This window comes from Manis javanica, chromosome 15 (genome assembly GCF_040802235.1).
Source record: "Manis javanica isolate MJ-LG chromosome 15, MJ_LKY, whole genome shotgun sequence".
In the NCBI taxonomy this organism is placed as follows: Eukaryota; Metazoa; Chordata; class Mammalia; order Pholidota; family Manidae; genus Manis; species Manis javanica.
In genome coordinates this window covers 73,774,174-73,792,669 of record NC_133170.1, presented here as the reverse complement: position 1 = coordinate 73,792,669, position 18,496 = coordinate 73,774,174, and the positions used below count along the sequence as shown (strand labels likewise).

At 47.1% G+C, this 18,496-nt stretch overlaps 1 protein-coding gene across 8 annotated transcripts in view; it reads left to right on the top strand.

Moving 5' to 3' along the window:
• The window catches only part of NOS1 (nitric oxide synthase 1), a 155,717-nt gene that overhangs the window by 126,902 nt on the left and 10,319 nt on the right, over positions 1 to 18,496 (top strand). For 7 of the 8 annotated variants that reach the window (XM_036993485.2, XM_036993492.2, XM_036993491.2 and 4 more), the window contains 9 exons: positions 1,736 to 1,880; positions 2,870 to 2,974; positions 3,536 to 3,594; positions 4,570 to 4,671; positions 6,310 to 6,426; positions 9,979 to 10,153; positions 11,410 to 11,548; positions 11,958 to 12,036; positions 17,550 to 17,743. In XM_036993485.2, coding sequence (XP_036849380.2) covers positions 1,736 to 1,880; positions 2,870 to 2,974; positions 3,536 to 3,594; positions 4,570 to 4,671; positions 6,310 to 6,426; positions 9,979 to 10,153; positions 11,410 to 11,548; positions 11,958 to 12,036; positions 17,550 to 17,743 — 1,115 coding nt within the window. The remainder of the gene's footprint in view (positions 1 to 1,735; positions 1,881 to 2,869; positions 2,975 to 3,535; positions 3,595 to 4,569; positions 4,672 to 6,309; positions 6,427 to 9,978; positions 10,154 to 11,409; positions 11,549 to 11,957; positions 12,037 to 17,549; positions 17,744 to 18,496) is intronic. The other variant, XM_073222372.1, reaches the window with a different exon arrangement.

The window sequence follows — 18,496 nt, the reverse complement described above, 5'->3', positions numbered from 1 at the left end:
CTGATGAGCCAGATAAATGTCATCGTTATCCTTATGAAACTCACAGCCGTTCATTTGTCAAAGAATCACATAAATATAGCAAACATTGCAAGTGCCACTGAGGCATGATTCATAGTTCCATAAAACAGTCTTAACTGCATTTGGGAGGTCAGAGAGGGCTTCCTTCAGAAGATGACAATAGAGCTGAAGAATGAGATGAGCAAAGAAGGGAGGGGAAGGGTTAAGGGCCATCGCCGCCAAAGAGAATGATTATCCTGAAGAACACCCAGCCAAAGGAGCAGCTGACAAGTGGGGTGGGTCTGACGGAGATGATCTGATGGGGGTGCCACCTTCTGAAGAAAGAGACCTCTGCTGATCTGCTCAGCAGAGACCCCTGTTGGGAGCTAACCTTTCAGCAGAGGAGCTAGGTGTGCGCTGAGCTACTTACTCTCTTCCCCCGGCCTGCCTTGGGTCCAGAACTCTAGTTGTGCAACAGGTACCATCTGTGCCATCGACCCCAGAAACAAGACACTAGTGCCTCTCGTGGGGGCTCAAACTTAGGTCCCAAAGTATGGCCCAAAGCATCTCCCTCCTTCCATCTAACCCCATCTTCCAGCTCAGCAAGGGCGTATCAACAGGCATTCTCTCCTGGGTTCAGTTCAGCTGCATCTGGGGGAAGAAAGGAGGGAGAAATCTAAAACATTAATTGCACTATTAAGCTTGGGGTAGAAACAATGGGAGTTAATTATAGCTGCTTTTTTATGCTCCGATCATTCAAAGGGAACCCTCCGGGCACCTTTTATTCTTTTCTTCTTCTCCCCCTTAGCTCCAGGGCTCCTGCAGCGTGGGTGGTTTCCCTGCTTTGAAAAAATGATGAATTTGCCACCAATAATCCCCAGGTGGGGGTAATTAGCAATTTGTCTACTCCACGACTCCTAGTTAGTACAGGGATGCCGGCTCAGAAGGTGAGCCCAGACATTCCTGAGCCTCTGGCCTGTCTGCCACCCCCATGGGAAGGAAGGAACACTGGTTCTGAATTCTTCATTTAGCTAGAAAGAGCCTCAACTTGGTATTTTAACTCCCCAGGGCTTCAGTAATAGCAGCATTTGTAAAATTCATCCCTTCTTTTGATAGATATTTATTTAATGCCTATTAGGTATCAGGCTATGTGCAAGACCCTGAATATGTATGGCTGGCTACGTCAGACCTGGGCCTTCCTGTGTGGATCTATAAAAAACCTCTAAAATCCCTTCTAACTCAGTACCTGGTGATTTATTAGGGAGGGATTCATTCCCCTTTCTTCACCCTCTTCTCTCTCACACACACTTACATGCACACACATGAATGTAAGGCCTGTGACAGCTGCTTGTCCATGTTCTTCAACTCCTATAACAATGCCTGACACATAGTTAGGCACTCAACAAACATTTGATGAATGAGTGAATGAATGATTGTCTTGGGGGCCAGTGCTTAGCAAATGAAGGTTCACAAGACAGGGATGAATCAATCAAGTAGCAAATTACAAAACTAACCATCTGTGTTAGCTCATGACTAGTTGCTCTGGAGGGATTTAATAAGAGTCAATATGGTACCTAAGCTCAGGCTTCAAGTGTCCCTGAAGCCATCAAAGCTCAAGAAAGTAGGTTCCCTCCCGTTATATTTCATAGATCACGGTTCTTTCCCAGGAGCCCCAGCCTGGCATCGTCCCTCCCTCTACATTTCCCATTTTCCTCTCCATCTTCCCCCCTACCCACAGAGCCGTCAAGTTCTCAGCCAAGCTGATGGGTCAGGCAATGGCCAAGAGGGTCAAGGCGACCATCCTTTATGCCACAGAGACGGGCAAATCACAGGCCTATGCCAAAACCTTATGTGAGATCTTCAAACACGCCTTTGATGCCAAGGTGGGTAGGGGACAATGCCAGCTCCCCAGCCCTTCATGGTAAATAAAGTTGGGAACAGGAAGGAGAGAAGTCAATGGAGAAGAACCTTTTGAGAATGGTGGAAAGTACATCCAACATGCCTATCAGCAGGCATGTGCACGTTTGCATAAATCTCAAGGGACTGTGGTGCCCCTCTCCCCGTGAATCCTCCAGGAGTCTAGGATCCCAAAATGAAACTCCCTTCGCTAGAGCAAAATGTTAGAGGGTTTATGAAAAACCATTTTGGGGTCCGTTTGGGAAACTCTGCATTAAATACAGTTCAATGGGGTTTTGTTTTGTTTTGTTTTATTTTGCTGTAGGACCTCACAGAGCCTTTAATCTGCAAATATGATAGTCTTGGAGGGAATAGAATATAAACGTGCTTGTTCATCACTCACTTATTTTCAAGGAGCATCTCAGGAGACAGGGCTTCCCTAGAACCTACTTCAAAAATGTTTTTCACGTGATGCTAAGAATTAGGACAATAATCTTTCCCTAAGGCAGGCATCTCAGACTCATTTGGCCCAGGTCCTCCACACTGCTGGAAGGAGGATTAGAAAGAGGCCAAGCAGACCTGGTCAGATCCAGATCCAGCCAGATCATTCCCAGCTCAAATGTGGCTAAAAAGGTTCCCGGATCAGTTGTTTTTAAGAAGCCCAAGGGTCTCAGTCAAGATCCATCTCTACTACCAGCCAACCCCCTGTACCATTGTCCCAACCCCCTTATGGCCCTTTAGGCCACAGTGACCATAGAAAGGTCCCACAGTGCCAAAAAAGGTTTGAATTCTACTCACTTGAGCAAATGAAATAGTGACACTCAGAATGTTTGGTTCTTTTTCCAGAGGAGATGGCTCAAGATGACTCATCTTTTTCCTCTCTCTCCTTCCCCCATCACTTTTTGTTCTCTCCCACTCTCTCTTCTTTTGTTCTTCCTTCCTTCCCCCCACTATTCTTCTGCCCCCTCCCACGTAGGTGATGTCCATGGAGGAATATGACATTGTGCACCTGGAACACGAAACTCTGGTCCTGGTGGTTACCAGCACCTTCGGCAATGGAGACCCCCCTGAGAATGGAGAGGTGAGATGATCTTGCTCCTGTCCTGGCGTGTGCTTCTACTGTGGGAAGGAGGGACAGCAGTTACAACTGCTTTTCTGTAGCAAATCCTCCCAGAGCCTTAAAGCCACTGACTTTAATGTGGAGCCAAGCTCTGCAAAGATTGGACAATTACAAGACCTCCGTCTATTGGTGTCCACTAACTAGCCAGTCCCTAGTGAAAATTTTGTCACCTTAGTGAGCTACTTCTTTGGGATGGATGCTCCAATCAAAGGCTCAGTGTCCCCTGCTCCAAATGAGAGAGGTGGGGACAGTGTTTTTATAGGGAAAGCCACAAAGGGGGTTTGTGGGGGGCGGGGAGGTTAAGGAGTCTACACCTGCAGTCCTTTAAACAGCTGGCCCTTCCATGTGCACCTGCAGCTAAAGCCCTGTGGCCCAGCCTGAACCCCTGGCCATCCGTACCATCCTGGCCCCCAGGCATCAGGCTCCTCTTTGGCCATCCAGAACCCAGACCCTCAGTGCCTGATCCTGTTCCAGGTTTAATATTACATCTTTCACATCTCACTCATCTCTTTTGGCCCCCAGAAATTCGGCTGTGCTTTGATGGAAATGAGGCACCCCAACTCTGTGCACGAGGAGAGGAAGTAAGTGGGTGATTCTTCAGTGTCACATGACACCCTCAGCGGGTAAAAGTCATGTTTTGGCATCTGGGGTTCACATTTGAGTTCTGGATGGTTTTTGTGACCAAAAGTCCACTTGTGACCTGTGTTAACCAATGGGTGTCTGTGAAACACCAGGGCTGATATTTTGGTCTCTTTGGTCATTTCAGAGCCCTGTGCCTCGGTTTCTTCTTCCATCAAATAGGGCTTATACATACCTGCCTTAACTTTCTAATTTGTAAGACTCAAATTAGAAAATGGATGGAAGCATCTTCGGAAGAGTTAAGAGTGCTGTGTCAATATCAGTTCTTACTATCTCCCCCTTACAGAAGCCTACGTTCAAAAATCAGTGCAATGAGCTTGTTCCCCTAGAACTTTTCCTTCTGATGCTCATGGTAGAGTTGCAGCTAACATGGAAGTTGAGTTCAAAAGATACCTCCTAACGCAACAAATGCCTGTAGTCAAAAGATGTTCATGGTGAAGTGGCATCTAACACAGGGTTGGGTTATAAAGATATTTCGTAAAGTAACAAACACCTGTAATCAAAGTTACCCTTGAAAAGCCCTTAAATACCCCTGAAGTGGAGAACATATGGCACGTACCTACTGAGTTGCCTTTCAATGAGACCAACACAGCATTTTCCTTCATCATAGAGCACATCCCTGTGTCTTACATTGAGCATCAAATGCTATTGCTGGCTGGTGTATAGAGGCTGTGTTCTGCAGAAAATCCCTCTTGGTTTTCTTCCAGCCAAGCACATCTGGCCAAACTCACATATATTCCACCTCCAGGAGATCACCGAGTCCCTTGTGGTCAGCCCTCGTTCTGTGCCCACCTCCAGCATTTAGCCTTCAACCTGCCTTCCCCTCTCCTTCCCACCCTATCCTGGGTGGCCACCAGCAAGTCCTCCCTCACCCCTCCTTCAGGGAGAGATAGGGCACCATCGATTCTCCCCTCTAGGTACCCGGAACCCTTGCGTTTCTTTCCCCGTAAAGGGCCTTCCATCCTCAAAGGTGACACAGAGGTCCGTGGTCTGGCTGCAGCCCGTGACAGCCAGCACAGGTAGAGTGTGTGTGTGCATGCCCGTGTGTGTGCACATAGGTGTGTGTGTGTGTGCATGTACCCAATGCCCAGCCATCTACATCTGGGTCTCAAGGAGATCTGAATTCTAACTTGGCTGTGTCATCAACCCACTAAGCAACCTGGAGCAAGGGATTTGACCTCTCTGGGCCTCCGTCTTTCTCATCTGCCTAATGGGGAGGAACTGTGTCTGCCCTGACCAGCTCTGGGAGCTGTTGTGAGGACCGAAAGGAAATAACAAAGAGCAAAGCATTTGGAGAAACCTCCTACCTCATACAATACATGTGATGTTATTTTTACCCCACAACCATCAACCATCCCTCCCACACTAACAACACAGCCACCCCCTGATATGTTGCATGACTTATTTGGAGAAGTGACTCAATGTGAGACTATTTTAGAGCAGAAAATACACTTACATATATTTAGAACTTTCCTGATGCTGGAGCGAAAACTTTGAAGAACATCCAGCTTCGAAATCCTGCTGCCAGAAAGCACAGTGTCTTTTTTCGTCTTTTGCAGTCAGCTTTGGGTGTTGAGTTTTTGTGTTAACATTTTGGTTTGGTTTGGGGTCTTTGTCTTGGGGGGTTGTTTGGTTTGGTTTGGTCTGGTCTGGTCTTGGGGATTTTTTTTTTCATTTTGTTTTGTTGTTTGCCTTGTTTGAGAATAAAACTTACCACTCTTAGAGGAAAACGGGGAAACTGGATTTTTTTAAGTCTCAAGATTCCTGAACCTCTAAGGCTGAGGCTCAATGACATCTTCCTTCCCCTTCAAACTGATTTCATAGGAAATCCGATCTCTTTATGTGCCATGTGTCAGTGGTGAACACTTTTCCATGTTCATTTGAAATGTGGAATGTGACGGATCCTTGAAATGTCCAGAACTTTGTGGAAAGAGAGTGGTGAATGGGGCAATCCAGCACCATCCAGTACTTCCTAGGATGATGTAGGTTTTCTTTATCTGCACTGTCCAATATAGCAGCTACTAGCCACATGTGGCTCTTGAGCACTTGACATGTGGCTAGGGCAAGTAAGGAGCAGAATTTTTAACTGTATTTATTTTGAGTTAATTTAACTTAAAATCGCCACACACAGCCAGCTACCATAATGGACAGCACAAGTCTCATTCCCGGCTACTCAAAGTGAAGTCTGGAGACTAGCAGCATTGGTATTATCTGGGAGCTTGTTAGAAAATGCAGAATCCCAGGCTCTGCCCTGGGTCCACTGAATCAGAATCTGCATTTAACAAGATCCTGGGATGACTCTTGTACTCATTAAAATTTGGGAAGCAAGGAAGTATGAGCTAATGGTTAGGGAGCGCTCTGTTCTATCCCTCACCTGCCAATTCAGTCACTTCCTGTGTCTGGGTCTCAAGTGTCCTGATCGAGTGGTCAGAAACCTTCCAAAGACAAGCAGCACCCGGGGCAGATGGCTGGCCCTCGTTGTGGTAGGTGAGGGTAAGTCGATCCGTTCTAGGAGAGACCATAGAAGTGTTACGGTCTCCCTCAATCGGCAAGACAAGATCCTAGAAACAGGACCAGTAATGTGAAGACCCATGCGGGTGTTGACCACAGGAGGGAGCTCCAAGCCAGAGCTCAGAGACTCTTTTTCGTTTTGGCAGGAGCTACAAGGTCCGATTCAATAGTGTTTCCTCCTATTCTGAGTCCCGCAAGTCATCGGGTGACGGGCCAGACCTCAGAGACAACTTTGAGAGTGCCGGGCCCCTGGCGAACGTGAGGTGAGCAAGGCGCCCGGGCAATGGGAAGACAAGGCCCCTGGGGAACAGGACCTGTCGCAATGTGGGCTCTCTGTTAGGGGGTCTCCGTCCCATGCCTCTTTATCTCTTGAATAACCCACTGCACTTTGTCTGTCTCTGTCTCGGACAGCCCATTGATTGAAGCCCACTCCATAGACCCTCCTGTGACCTCTCCTAGACACACTCTCAAGTTTCACCCCTCACAGAAATTTCAGTGCGTTCTCACACGTCATTTCTTCTGAAGGATGTTAATCCCTAGAAATGACTCAATGAGCTGCGCTTCCCAAGTGACATGTTTTACACTTAATAGAAGCTCTGGAGACCCCCTGCCTTGACCCACTGGTTCTCAAACTTGGGTGCACGTGCAAATCTCCTGGAGATGTTTGCAGTATACCAAAAACCACACCCCATCTCTAGAGAGTTTGACATAATGAGTCTAAAATTGGGCCCAAGATTGCTTTTTTTTCTTTTTTTTTAATTTCCCCCACTGACTCTGATGTACAGTCAGATTCAATTAGTATTGGTCTAATCCCATGTTTTCCAAAGCATAATAATCACATATCATGAGATGATTTTAGATAGGACATCGATATTTTGTGATTCAACAGTTGTGTATTTGGCTTAATGGGCATTTTGAAAGAAAGAAAACTATGTCAAACCTTTGGTGTCGCAGATATTGGTTACGAGGAGGCTGATGTAAGCAGAGTATTCAAACTGGCCACAAATCTCTCAGATCTTCAGTAACTGAACCTTTTCCACACCTGCTCAGACCAATGCTTAGGGGATGATCCAGATCACAGAGTTCCTAGATATTGAAGTGTCATGTCCCTCAGTATACTTTTTAATAGACTTTATTTTTTTGAAGCAGTTTTAGGTTCACAGCAAAACTGAGAGAAATGTACAGAGATTTCTCACACTCCCTGCACCCATATATACACAGTGGGGCACTTGTCACAATTGATGAACCACACTGACATGTCTTTATCACCCAAAGTACATAGTTTACATTAGGGTTCACCCTTGGGGGTGTGCATTACATAGGTTTTTGACATCTGTAGATTTTCTGAGCTCAACATTGAGACATTAGTTACATAGTTTGACAGTCAGGCCCATTTTTCCCTTATTAAATCAATCATGGCATAGGGCAGGCGCTGGTAAGGTAGTCTGCGGGCCAGGTCCAGCCCTGCCTGTATACAGCCCTGTGTGTATACTTTTGCACAACCTATGAGTTACAAATGGTTTTTACAAATAAACATTTGCAATTCATATGATGAGAGAAAATGTTACCTGGGAACCCCAATTAAACAAAATGCTATCTCTCCCAAAAAAGAATTCCATTATCATTGGTAGATGTATATTACCAAAAATTATACTCAGTAACTATAATAATAAGAATTGTGGTTTTTTTTGATAAAAAAAAGTACAGGAATTTGTTTTCTTTATTGTTATATAAGTACCAACATAATAGTTTCAATTTTGCTTCTTGGCCTGGAAACCCAAAAAGATTAAGTCTCTGGCCCCATGTAGAAAAAGTTTGCCAACTCCTGGTTTGGAGGTTTGAAATAGGAATTTTGAAATCATAAGGGGAAGATGGGGTGGAAATGTGAGTCTAGGAAGTATCTGTGGTGCAAGTCTTCAGGTGTGTTGGGAAACGCCTGAACCATCTGTGAATGAACACTGGGGGTTTGATGAGGTAGTGAGTACAAATTAATAGCAAGTTAAACACCCTAGTAAGTAACCGTATCAGTGGTAGTCAAATATGGCGGACGTCATAAACATAACTATTCAGGTCTGCGGAATAGTGCCTTAACCATAAGGCATAATGGGTGCCAGGAGTCTCCAAATCAGCATTAGGCTGAGGCTGAGTGGGCTGGCTTGGCGCAGAAGTGCTCCTTCCCGGCACCCCTCCCACCAGTCCAGCCCTGGTCACCGGCTCTCTCTACCTGTCAGGCCACCATCCTTCAGAAAAAAGGGGAGGAATCCCGTTCCAAGAAGATCACAGGTGAAGGAGTGGTGGGGAAAATGCCGGCCTATCCCACGTGCTTTCCTTGGAAAGGCTCTGAACTCCAGGGAAAGATAATGAGGAAAGGGGAGGGGGGTGCAATGAGAAAGCCTGAACGTGGATTTGAAAGGAGAGGGTGCTGACCCGTGTACCCCTCACCTGCTCTGTGAGACACCTGGGCGCACCTCCAGGAGATTCTCCAGTGACAGAGGGTCCCTCCCAACTTCCCCACACTTCCCTCAGCCTCTCAGTCTTTCACCAACTTGTCCCCTTCATCCTAAAAAAGAGGTTCAGGGGCAGAGCCAGAGCTTGTAGGGAGAAGCTTGAACTGCCACACCTCTAGGCTTGTCTGAGGTGACAGTCTGCAGCAGGACACTCCCACCTGGGGAAGAAGAGGGGTGGGTGTTCTTGCCCCCTTTGTAAGCCCACCACTCCAGCCCCAATGAGGTTGAGAGCCACAACCACCAAGCCCTAGACATGGGACACAAAGTGTCTGCAGGACAGTGACCTAGCAAAGAGGGCCCTGTCTGGGACACGGCCCTCCACTCTTCCTGGTATGGTCAAAGCAGCCCACCTCAACACAGAAGAACCTCATTAACTTGACCCCCACTGGTTCAAACACTGACATTTTTTTCTTGGTGGTATCCATGCAAAGAGCGTTTGTGAAGCAAATTAATTTCAGATATTGCAAGGGCTGGAGTCAGCATATTTATGAAACTCCTGTCCCCTTTTGGAATGGTTTCTACACTAACATTCAACACGTTAATGAAAAGTTCTTCTGATCTCATCGTTAATTCAGGTCCCTGAGATCCACTACATTGCAGTTTTCATTGTGTTTGGACTTAAAACTAATCTAGGTGCATCCTTTGTAGAATTCAAGCCTTCTGATAATAAAGACAAATTCCTTCAGCTTAGAAGGGCCTCACAAGAAATAGCCAATGGTCCTGGGTCATCACTGTCCCCAGCTCGTCCTCATGACCACTGGGGAATTTTCTCAGGAGGATGGTAATACAGAGAAGGGAGAGCAGGTTCTGAGGGTGCCAGGTGGGCTGGGGGCTGCCCGTCTGGAGGCACCAGGTGCCTCAGTCAGCTCCAGCTGCCGTAACAGAAGACCACAGACCAGGGAGCTTCAACAAGAGAAATTCAGTCTCTCACTGTTCTGGAGGCTGGAAGTCTAAAATCGAGGTGCCGGTAGGATTGGTTCCTGGTGAGGCCTCACTCCCTGGCTTGCAGATGGCCGCCTTCTCACCATGTTCTCACAGGGCCTTTCCTCTGTATGTGTGCAGAGAACAGGTGCTGCCTGCCATTCTTTCCCTCTTGTAAGACCCCAGTTCTTCTGGATTAGGGCCTGGCCCATCTGACCTCAGTTAACCTCAGTTAAAGGCCCCACCTCCAAATACAGACATGGGGGTTAGAGCTTCAGTATATGAATGGGGGTGGGGTGGGGGTGGTTATAAGAGTCAGTAACACCAGACAACCACCTCCACACTCCACAGTCCCCAAGCACGGACCTTCTCTTGTCTCCTTGGCAGGTTCTCTGTGTTTGGCCTTGGCTCCCGGGCGTACCCTCACTTCTGTGCCTTTGGACATGCCGTGGACACCCTCTTGGAAGAGTTAGGAGGGGAGAGGATCCTGAAAATGAGGGAGGGAGACGAGCTCTGTGGGCAGGAAGAAGCTTTCAGGACCTGGGCAAAGAAAGTCTTTAAGGTAACCATCTGCCTGGCTCCCAGAGACCCAGAGGGTAAAGTCACACCCCCCCGCGGCCCCCAAAGGCAGAGTATCTAAACCATCGGAAATAGAGCATCCCTGATATCCCCCATGTATCCTGCCAGGATACAGCTTGATACAACCATATGAGTTTGGGGTGGTCTTAAAACAGACATTTTCCACCCAGAATATAACCCCCTTCATTACGGAGAATAAGTTGGTCTATAAAAAGTTGTAGAGTCCTGGAATTTGGGGGCTGGGAGGACTCTATCCCTCACTCATATCTGGCAGGCAAGTAGACAAAACCCACAGGGTTGGTTAACCAAACCAGGGATCGTGCCTCAACCCAGAACTCACATCTCACCATTTGTCTGCTCTGACAAGCTTATTCCCCATGTGCTTGATCTTCACTGACTGATACAGTAGCCACAAGCCACATGTGGCTATTTAAATTTTAGTGTGGATCAGTTCACATTTAATACAAATGTAGCATGTCCATACAGTGGAATATTATCTGGCCTTAAAAAGGAATGAAGCATTGACACAGGCTACAACGTGGATGAACCTAGAAAACATGATGCTGAGTAAAAGAAGCCAGACACAAAAGGCCACCCAGTAAATGAATTCATTTATAGGCAACATTCAGAATAGGCAAAACCGTACAGACAGAAAGTAGATTAGTGGTTGTTAGGGGTTCGAGGGAGTTGGAAATGGGAGTGACTGCTCGTAGATACAGCATTTCTTCTGGGGTGATGAAAATATTCTAAAACTGGATAGTGGTGGTAGTTACACAACTTTGTAAATATACTAAAAATGTATATTGAATTGTACATTTTTAAATGGTGAATTTTGTTATGAATTACATCTATATGTACACAGAAATATATTAGATATATTATATATACTTATATGTGATATTTCATATATTAAATTGTATATATTTTAGTAATTATTTTTAATTACATTTTAAAAATCATATATATATATATATGTCCAGCACATCGAAGGCACTCAAAAAAATATAGGAATCTTAATGGGAAGATTGATAGATGAATGGGTGGGTCAGTGGGTGGATGGAGGGAGGGAGGGATGGATGGAGGGATGGAGGGAGGGATGGATGGATGGAGGGATGGATGGAGGGATGGAGGGATGGATGAAGAGAGAGAAGGTGGGGATCCAATGCCATGACTTGGAGCTATCGGGGAGGAGTCCCTCTCGGGTGAAAGAGGTCGCTGAAAGCTGTGTGTGTGCCACAGGCAGCCTGTGATGTGTTCTGCGTGGGAGATGACGTCAACATTGAGAAGGCAAACAACTCCCTCATCAGCAATGACCGCAGCTGGAAGAGGAACAAGTTCCGCCTCACCTATGTGGCCGAAGCTCCAGAGCTTGCACAAGGTACCTCTTGCCATCCTCCTGGGGAGGCATTCATGACAGCGGGGAAAAGACAGGTGCTCTCACCTCTGAAAGGCATTTAGAGAAGGTGGGTTTAACTACTTCGGTCTCTAAAATGAACACACTGCTGCTGCCCCGCGCTCAGTAACACACGTGCTCGGAGGTTCCTGCGGCACTGTGGTGTGTGACCCTGAACCTCCTTTTCTCAGCTCAGTTCACACAGATGTGCTCTTTGCTCTGCGTTACCCACAACCATGGACCAGCCCATGCAATGCCTACCAGACCCCTTGTATTTCTTCATTTCACTCCAGAAGATGGTGGAAGTGTGTCAGAGGAAGTATCAACAGAAGCCAGGGAGGTTTTATTGAGAACTGGAAGTCTTCTCTGGAAAACTGGTCTTTCTCCTCTACAGGTCTATCCCATGTCCACAAAAAGCGGGTCTCAGCCGCTCGACTCCTCAGCCGTCAAAACCTTCAGAGTCCTAAATCCAGGTAGGAACATGTTGTTTCACCCCAGGTCCCCCCCCCCCTGCTCCAGATGCCATCCATAATGAGGGAGGGACTCTTGAAAACTCCAAGGACCGGCTTCCTCTGGCTATTCCAAGTGCCATTGAGACCCACCACCTGCCCCCCCACCGGCCACTTTATAGGATCTACGTTTTCCTGCTTTCCCTTTACAAAACTCCAAACTGGAAAGACAGAAAAGGGAGATGAGGATAATCATTGCGGAAAGAGGAAAGTGACAGGTTTTACAAAGAACGTTTCATACAGACCACACTCTTGCCAAACTGCCATGTGCACTGAGGTTATTATTACCATCCCCGATCTCAACAGGACCCATTGATGCTGCCCGAGATTGCAGGCGTTGTCCTCACAGCCATGCTGCTCTCCCTTAAGCTTACATCCTTGCTGCTCTTAGACATCAAGTCTTTTCAAAATGATCAAGCCAGATCTGTCCATCCCTCTGCTTGTATAAGTAATATTTTTGGCACCAATGAAGTCCTTTACGTTGACCCCTGTTAAATGGAATCTTTTTCACTTTGCAGTTCGCTGAATTTTGAAGATCTTTTGAAGGCTTGATTTTTGTCTGGCATAGTACAAAGAGGGGGCTTGCAAGCCACACAGCCCTGGGTTTGGGCCCCAGTTCTGCCACACACCAGCTGTGTGACCTTGGGCAAGCCACCACAGTCCTCTGAGCCCCCATCTCCTTACCTATAAAATAAGAATGGTGGCTCTAAAGATTGCTGACATTAATCTAGCACTTTCTTGTTCTCAGTACCACTTTGAGTCCTCTCTGTGCTGGCTCTCCTAGAATTCTGACTAGCCATTTAGGGACCATTATCATCTACATTTTAAATGTAAGAAATGACCATTAGAAAATCCAAGTGGCTTCTTAAGGTCACACAGACCCGGTTCTCTAACTCCAAAGTCAGTGTGCCAAAATGGCTACACAAATGGCCTCAATAGCTTTGCCAGGCTGCTGTGAGTATTAAAGAGCACGTACACAGAGCAACTAGTGTATCATACACTCCTGTTACTATAATTCCTTATCCATCCCAGCTTCATTCACCTGCAAATTTAGTATCCATGCTTTCTTCGGGCTCCATCCTTTCTGCAAATTTAGTATCCATGCTTTCTTCGGGCTTCAGACTTTTGAAAAAGCGATCAACAGGATGGAGCCCCAGGCCTCCCATGCTGTCTCCTCAAACATCAAAGAAATGGATTGGGAAATTAATCCTTTTGGGTAATTAGTTCAATGCAATATTCAGAGTATAACAATCTCTGATACAGAGAAGGATTCTATATTTGAAATATCCATCCTACTTCCCATTTCTGTCCTGTACAAAGTTAGGACTTAAGTGTATGTGCTCAATGTATATTACTATGTATAATACATTCATATTATCTGTCCTGTACAAAGTTACGACTTAGTGTATAATATGAGAGGGAGTACAATAATAATAGAAGGGAGTACAATCTATAGTGAAGATCAGATCCCCAAAATTATTCTCTAAGCCATAGTACATAAAAAGCAAGGCCATTTTGGTGCTGGGTTGGACCAAGACCCAGAATAACCACCCACCCACCTCCAGAAAGGGCACCTGACCCCACTGAGTGACTTATAAGAAAATATTCCAACAAGATTACCAACTGAAACATGGTATTAGAATTAGTTGTGGACTAGCACAAAAAAGGTCAGACTACCTGGTATTTATCCCTTTAAAAGCCTCCTTCACACACTACCTATTTTTGGGCTTACTACCATTTCCAACTTTATAAGGTTTATTTTTTTAAAAAGGTAATTGAGCAAAAAAACATGACACTCGGTCCCATTTTCCCCCACTCAAGGCCAAAGTCAGGCTGTTTGGCCTGAGAGGCCATAAGCAAGATATCACAAATGATCCCTGCAGAGACCATTAATTGCAAGCTAAGTGCTTAAGAAGTAAACAACCTTTTGAGGGTGATCCTTGCAAATCGAAAGAGAAAAGTGACCACAGGTTGCTGCCAGGCCAGGAAATACATTTTCTGCATGCACCAATTAGCAAACAGTACAGAGGAAAATATAATGGAGCCGCTAATGGGTGGGATGTGGGTCATAAGTCCTAGAAGTCAGAAGGAGGAAGGAAAATGCAGGGGAGGCGTTAGAAAGGCAGATGGGAATAGAGGGGAGACATCTAGGAAGAGAGAATGGTGGGAGCAAAGGTGCACATGGGCCTGAGCCCCGGGGGATCTTGAGAGATGACATTGCATCGGAGGGCTCTTGATTCTCCACTTCCCTCGGATGAATTTATTTTCTCACCAGCCCTCCCCGTCTCCACAGAGGACATCAGTGTCAGCTGAAGCCAGAAACAGCTGTCCTCCTTGTCTCCCCTCCCTCCTTCACACTGCACACGCCGCTCACAGCTGCTGCCGTGGGCCTTGCCTTTCAGCAGCATCTCAGATCTACACCTGCTGCTTTGAGCAAAGCCATGGTCTTCTCTGGTATGACTGGCTGCAGCGCCCACCAAACTTGTCTTCTTCTTCCTTGGCTTTTCTCTCAAAGATCTATTTTCCAAACAGCAGTCAATGTGTCTTTTTAAATTGAAGCTTCATACCTCCATTGGCTCCCCACTAGAGTGTGGAAACCTCCAAACTCCTTGCCGTGACAGGTCACGATGAGGCCCTCACGATCAGCCTCTGCCTAGCTCTCTGATCTCCTTTTCCCACTCCCCCACCCCCGTGCTGACCACTCTCCAAACACTCCAGCTTTCTTTCCCTTCCTCAAACATGTCACACCTTTTCTGACCTCAGGGCCTTTACACATGCTGCTTCAGATTAGAGGAACACGTGTCCTCTACATCTTCACGTTTGTTCCTTCACATTGCTCAGGTCTTTGTGCAAATGTCAAATCACCAGAGAGCCCTCCCTGACCATCCTATCTGATGATCACTGAGCCCACTGCCCCCAACCCATTACTAATCTCTATCGGAGATCTTTTTAAGTTACTTCTCAATGAGAACAGGATACTTTTGCTGTCCTTATCCATCACTCACTCACCAGTGGCTAGAACAGTGCCTGACACTCAATATATATTTGTTGAATGAATGATCCTTACTAACTCAAACTGCTCACAATGAACAATGTTTACTCTCTTCATTGAAGAATGAACATCAGCTATTTTTTTTTCCCACTTTATGGTGAACATTAGCCGACTGTTCTGTCATCTGTGAACCTGTTGAACTGCTGCCAGGCACACGCGGGCGTTTGTGGTGTGTGCGTATGTGCTTCTGGATGTAGATAAAAATATATTACAAATGGGGATACTCGAGGGGATGGTGTAGAGAGGGCCCAGATGGCTACTACCTATTCAATACTGCCCCTTCTCCCTCCTTAATATTTCTCAATGACCCGTATGTGTCTCAAGCTTTAAGGGAAAAAAAAAAAAGTTTAGAAAATGAAACCCCCAGCAAAACAGAGATTAAAGGCAACTGGTCTCCAGACTAGTGCTTCCCAGGGGGGATCTGCTTCCCTGCAAAGCTTCAAGGACCAGCTGCCCAAAGGGTCCTGGGGCCGCAGCCATTCAGTGCTGGGGTTCTCAGATAGCCATGTCTGCTCAGCGGCTTGGCAAGGCCTCTTGGTTAAATTCCCAGCAGAGTCTGGGCCCACCTAGCTAACCTGCCAGGTACGTCTCCCTTCTCGACCCTCATCTGCCTCACCACCTTCTGTCACGTTCAAGAGGACTTGAAGACGTGGTGTCAGCATGAGCCAGCTCCGCAAGTTCAGGGCCCCTCCGCATTTCTGTTCTGTACCAGCCAAAAGAACGGAGGTAAATATACTTCAGAAAGAAATCGTGAGGATCTGGAAGAAAGTGGGAATTGATTGGCTGGCCGTTCAAAGGCTTCCTGTGGTTGGTTCAGGAGGCTCCAAATTAGCAACCCCACAGTGCCCCCTGCTGGCGGTCGGCCTCTGCTAATTCTCTCGAGCTAGCAGCCGGTGATGAAGTCTTTGCTTTTCTGGAACCCAAAGATTGGTATGAGCTTAGAGCAGAATCAGTCGTGCAAATCCATATTAACAAGGTCAGTGCCCCAGAGAGGGCAAAATCTGCCTGGGGAAAGAGAGCAGGATCCCAGACTCTCACCCCACCATTCATAATTTCAGTTACATGTTACCCACCATGCTGAGAACAAGGGTACCTTACTTCAAGAAAACACTTGACACTCAAAAAAGTGACTGTGCCAGCCCAACTATTTTAATAATGGTGGCTATTTGCAGCACAAAAGGGCTCTTGGTTATGCCAAAACCTCCTTTAAATAGCAAGTCCCATTGGTTTATTCAAGTGCTTATTTACATTCCATGGAGGATGTAGAAACTTCATGCTGAATAGCCAGTGTCACTACCAACTGAAAACCAGTTGGCACCAAAGAAAACGCAGGTCTGAAATGCACACGTAACTTGAGGAGTGCAATGATTTGATTTACCAAAGTGTGATAATTCCCATGTCTGCAAGTACTGTGTGAAATGCAGTATATCTGTACTACAACTTTAAAAAGGATCGGAACGATCATAGTTTGAGAATTCATTCTTAAAGCCATTTCCTTAGCAGAAGCCTCCTGAACTTGAAATACAAAACTCAATATGAAAGGGTGTGACTCCGCAGGTATAAATGAGTATTGCTCTGGGTTTGCGCCTTAGATCTCGTACCTGCATAATTTTGGTGTATTTGTATATAACAAGAACCTGTTCCCCTTTTCTGTGACAATCTGAGGAGCCCCACTTGCTAAATGGGGATATACCTTGGGATGTCTGGGAGAGATGGAATTTCACAGACTGGGGACACCACTGCCAGGGTGCTGATGGGGACTGGTTGCTAAGACAACCCCAGTGGGTTCTGAGAGCAGAGACCATTGCAGCAGCTGTATAACCCTGGGAGTCTGAGTCCTTCATTCAATCAATATTTTGTGAGCACCTACTATGCGCCGTGCACCTTTCTACTTTCCAGGAATAGAACAGTGGACAAAACAGACAAATCCCTGCCCTCTGGGGGTGGGGGTTGTTGGTGGGGAGACGACGGCCAGACACAGACCACAAACCACATGAGGAAGTAAACTGCAGATCAGGTGATGATAAGTGCTCTGGAGAAAAGCGACGTCTGGGCAAGAAGACAGAAAAGCAAAGAGATAGGAGGACTGAGCTCTGGGGCGCTCCAGTGTCCAGAGTGGGGGGAAATGAAAAGGGACCCACAGAGGAGCGGAGCAAGAGTGGCCAGAGAGATGAGGGGAGCCCAGGGGGCTGGAGTCCAAGAGAAGGGGGCAGCCGTGTCCCACGCTGCCTCAGTGACTAAGGTGAGCACTGGATTTGCAGCGAGGAGCTTGCAGGCGACCTTGCTGAAAGCCGTGACACGGTGTGACTGGCATGGGCCCCAAGGAGGATGGAAGTTGGGGACTTGCAGCCACAAGGACAAAGGAGCAAAGAAAGGGGGCAGTGGCTGGCGGCCCTTGACCAGTTGTTCCCATCCTTCTGTCCAGCCGATCAACCATCTTCGTGCGTCTCCACACCAACGGTTACCAGGAGCTGCAGTACCTGCCTGGGGACCACCTGGGCGTGTTCCCCGGCAACCACGAGGACCTCGTGAATGCCCTGATCGAGCGGCTGGAGGATGCACCGCCTGTCAACCAGCTGGTGAAGGTGGAGCTGCTGGAGGAGCGGAACACAGCTTTGGGTAACCACGGGCACCCATCCTGGCCACTCCCAAGGGCCCTTGCCTTCCCCAGGGAGTGCTGAGGCGGGGGTCTGGGGAGGAGGACTCCCATGCTTTGCCCCACACGCTGACCCAGGAAGGAGAGTGGGTGTCTGCCACCTCCAGCTAATGAGACTGAAGACTCGCCCTTCCTCATACTCAACAGCCTTGACCCCACCCCATTAGCAGAGCTCATGTCCATGAGGCCAGGATGTGGGTGGCTCATCCTTAGGGGCAGGGGCTTCTACCATCCTTCCTCGGCCAGAACCTGCTGTTAGCAGTGCCCACTCTTCACCACCTTCCTCACATGGCCTCACTGCCCACCAACTAATGGCAGCTGCAGTCTGCCTCTCCCTCTTGGGATCAAGGGCGCTATCTGGAGTTCCACTAGGGATTCAAGCTCACCTCTGACCTCATTAGCTCAACTTCCATCCTGTTTCACTGACCATTCTTGGCATTTCCTGGTGAAAAACTCTCAAAGGCAAATGGGTCTCAGTGCTTCATCTCAAATAGGCTCAAATGAGCTCAGGGTTCAGGTACAAGGAATTGCAGTGACCTTACGTGGCATCTCATGATACAGTGACCTATGACCTATCACCTTTACAAAGGAGCTAGGGTGTAAAGTCAAGGCAGGATGGGAAATAGTACACAGTCAAGTCCAAGTGAAAATTCCTTAGGAAGGCATCCGTTTGGAAAGACATACCTTCTCTTAATAAATCCAACCCAGCCAATTCT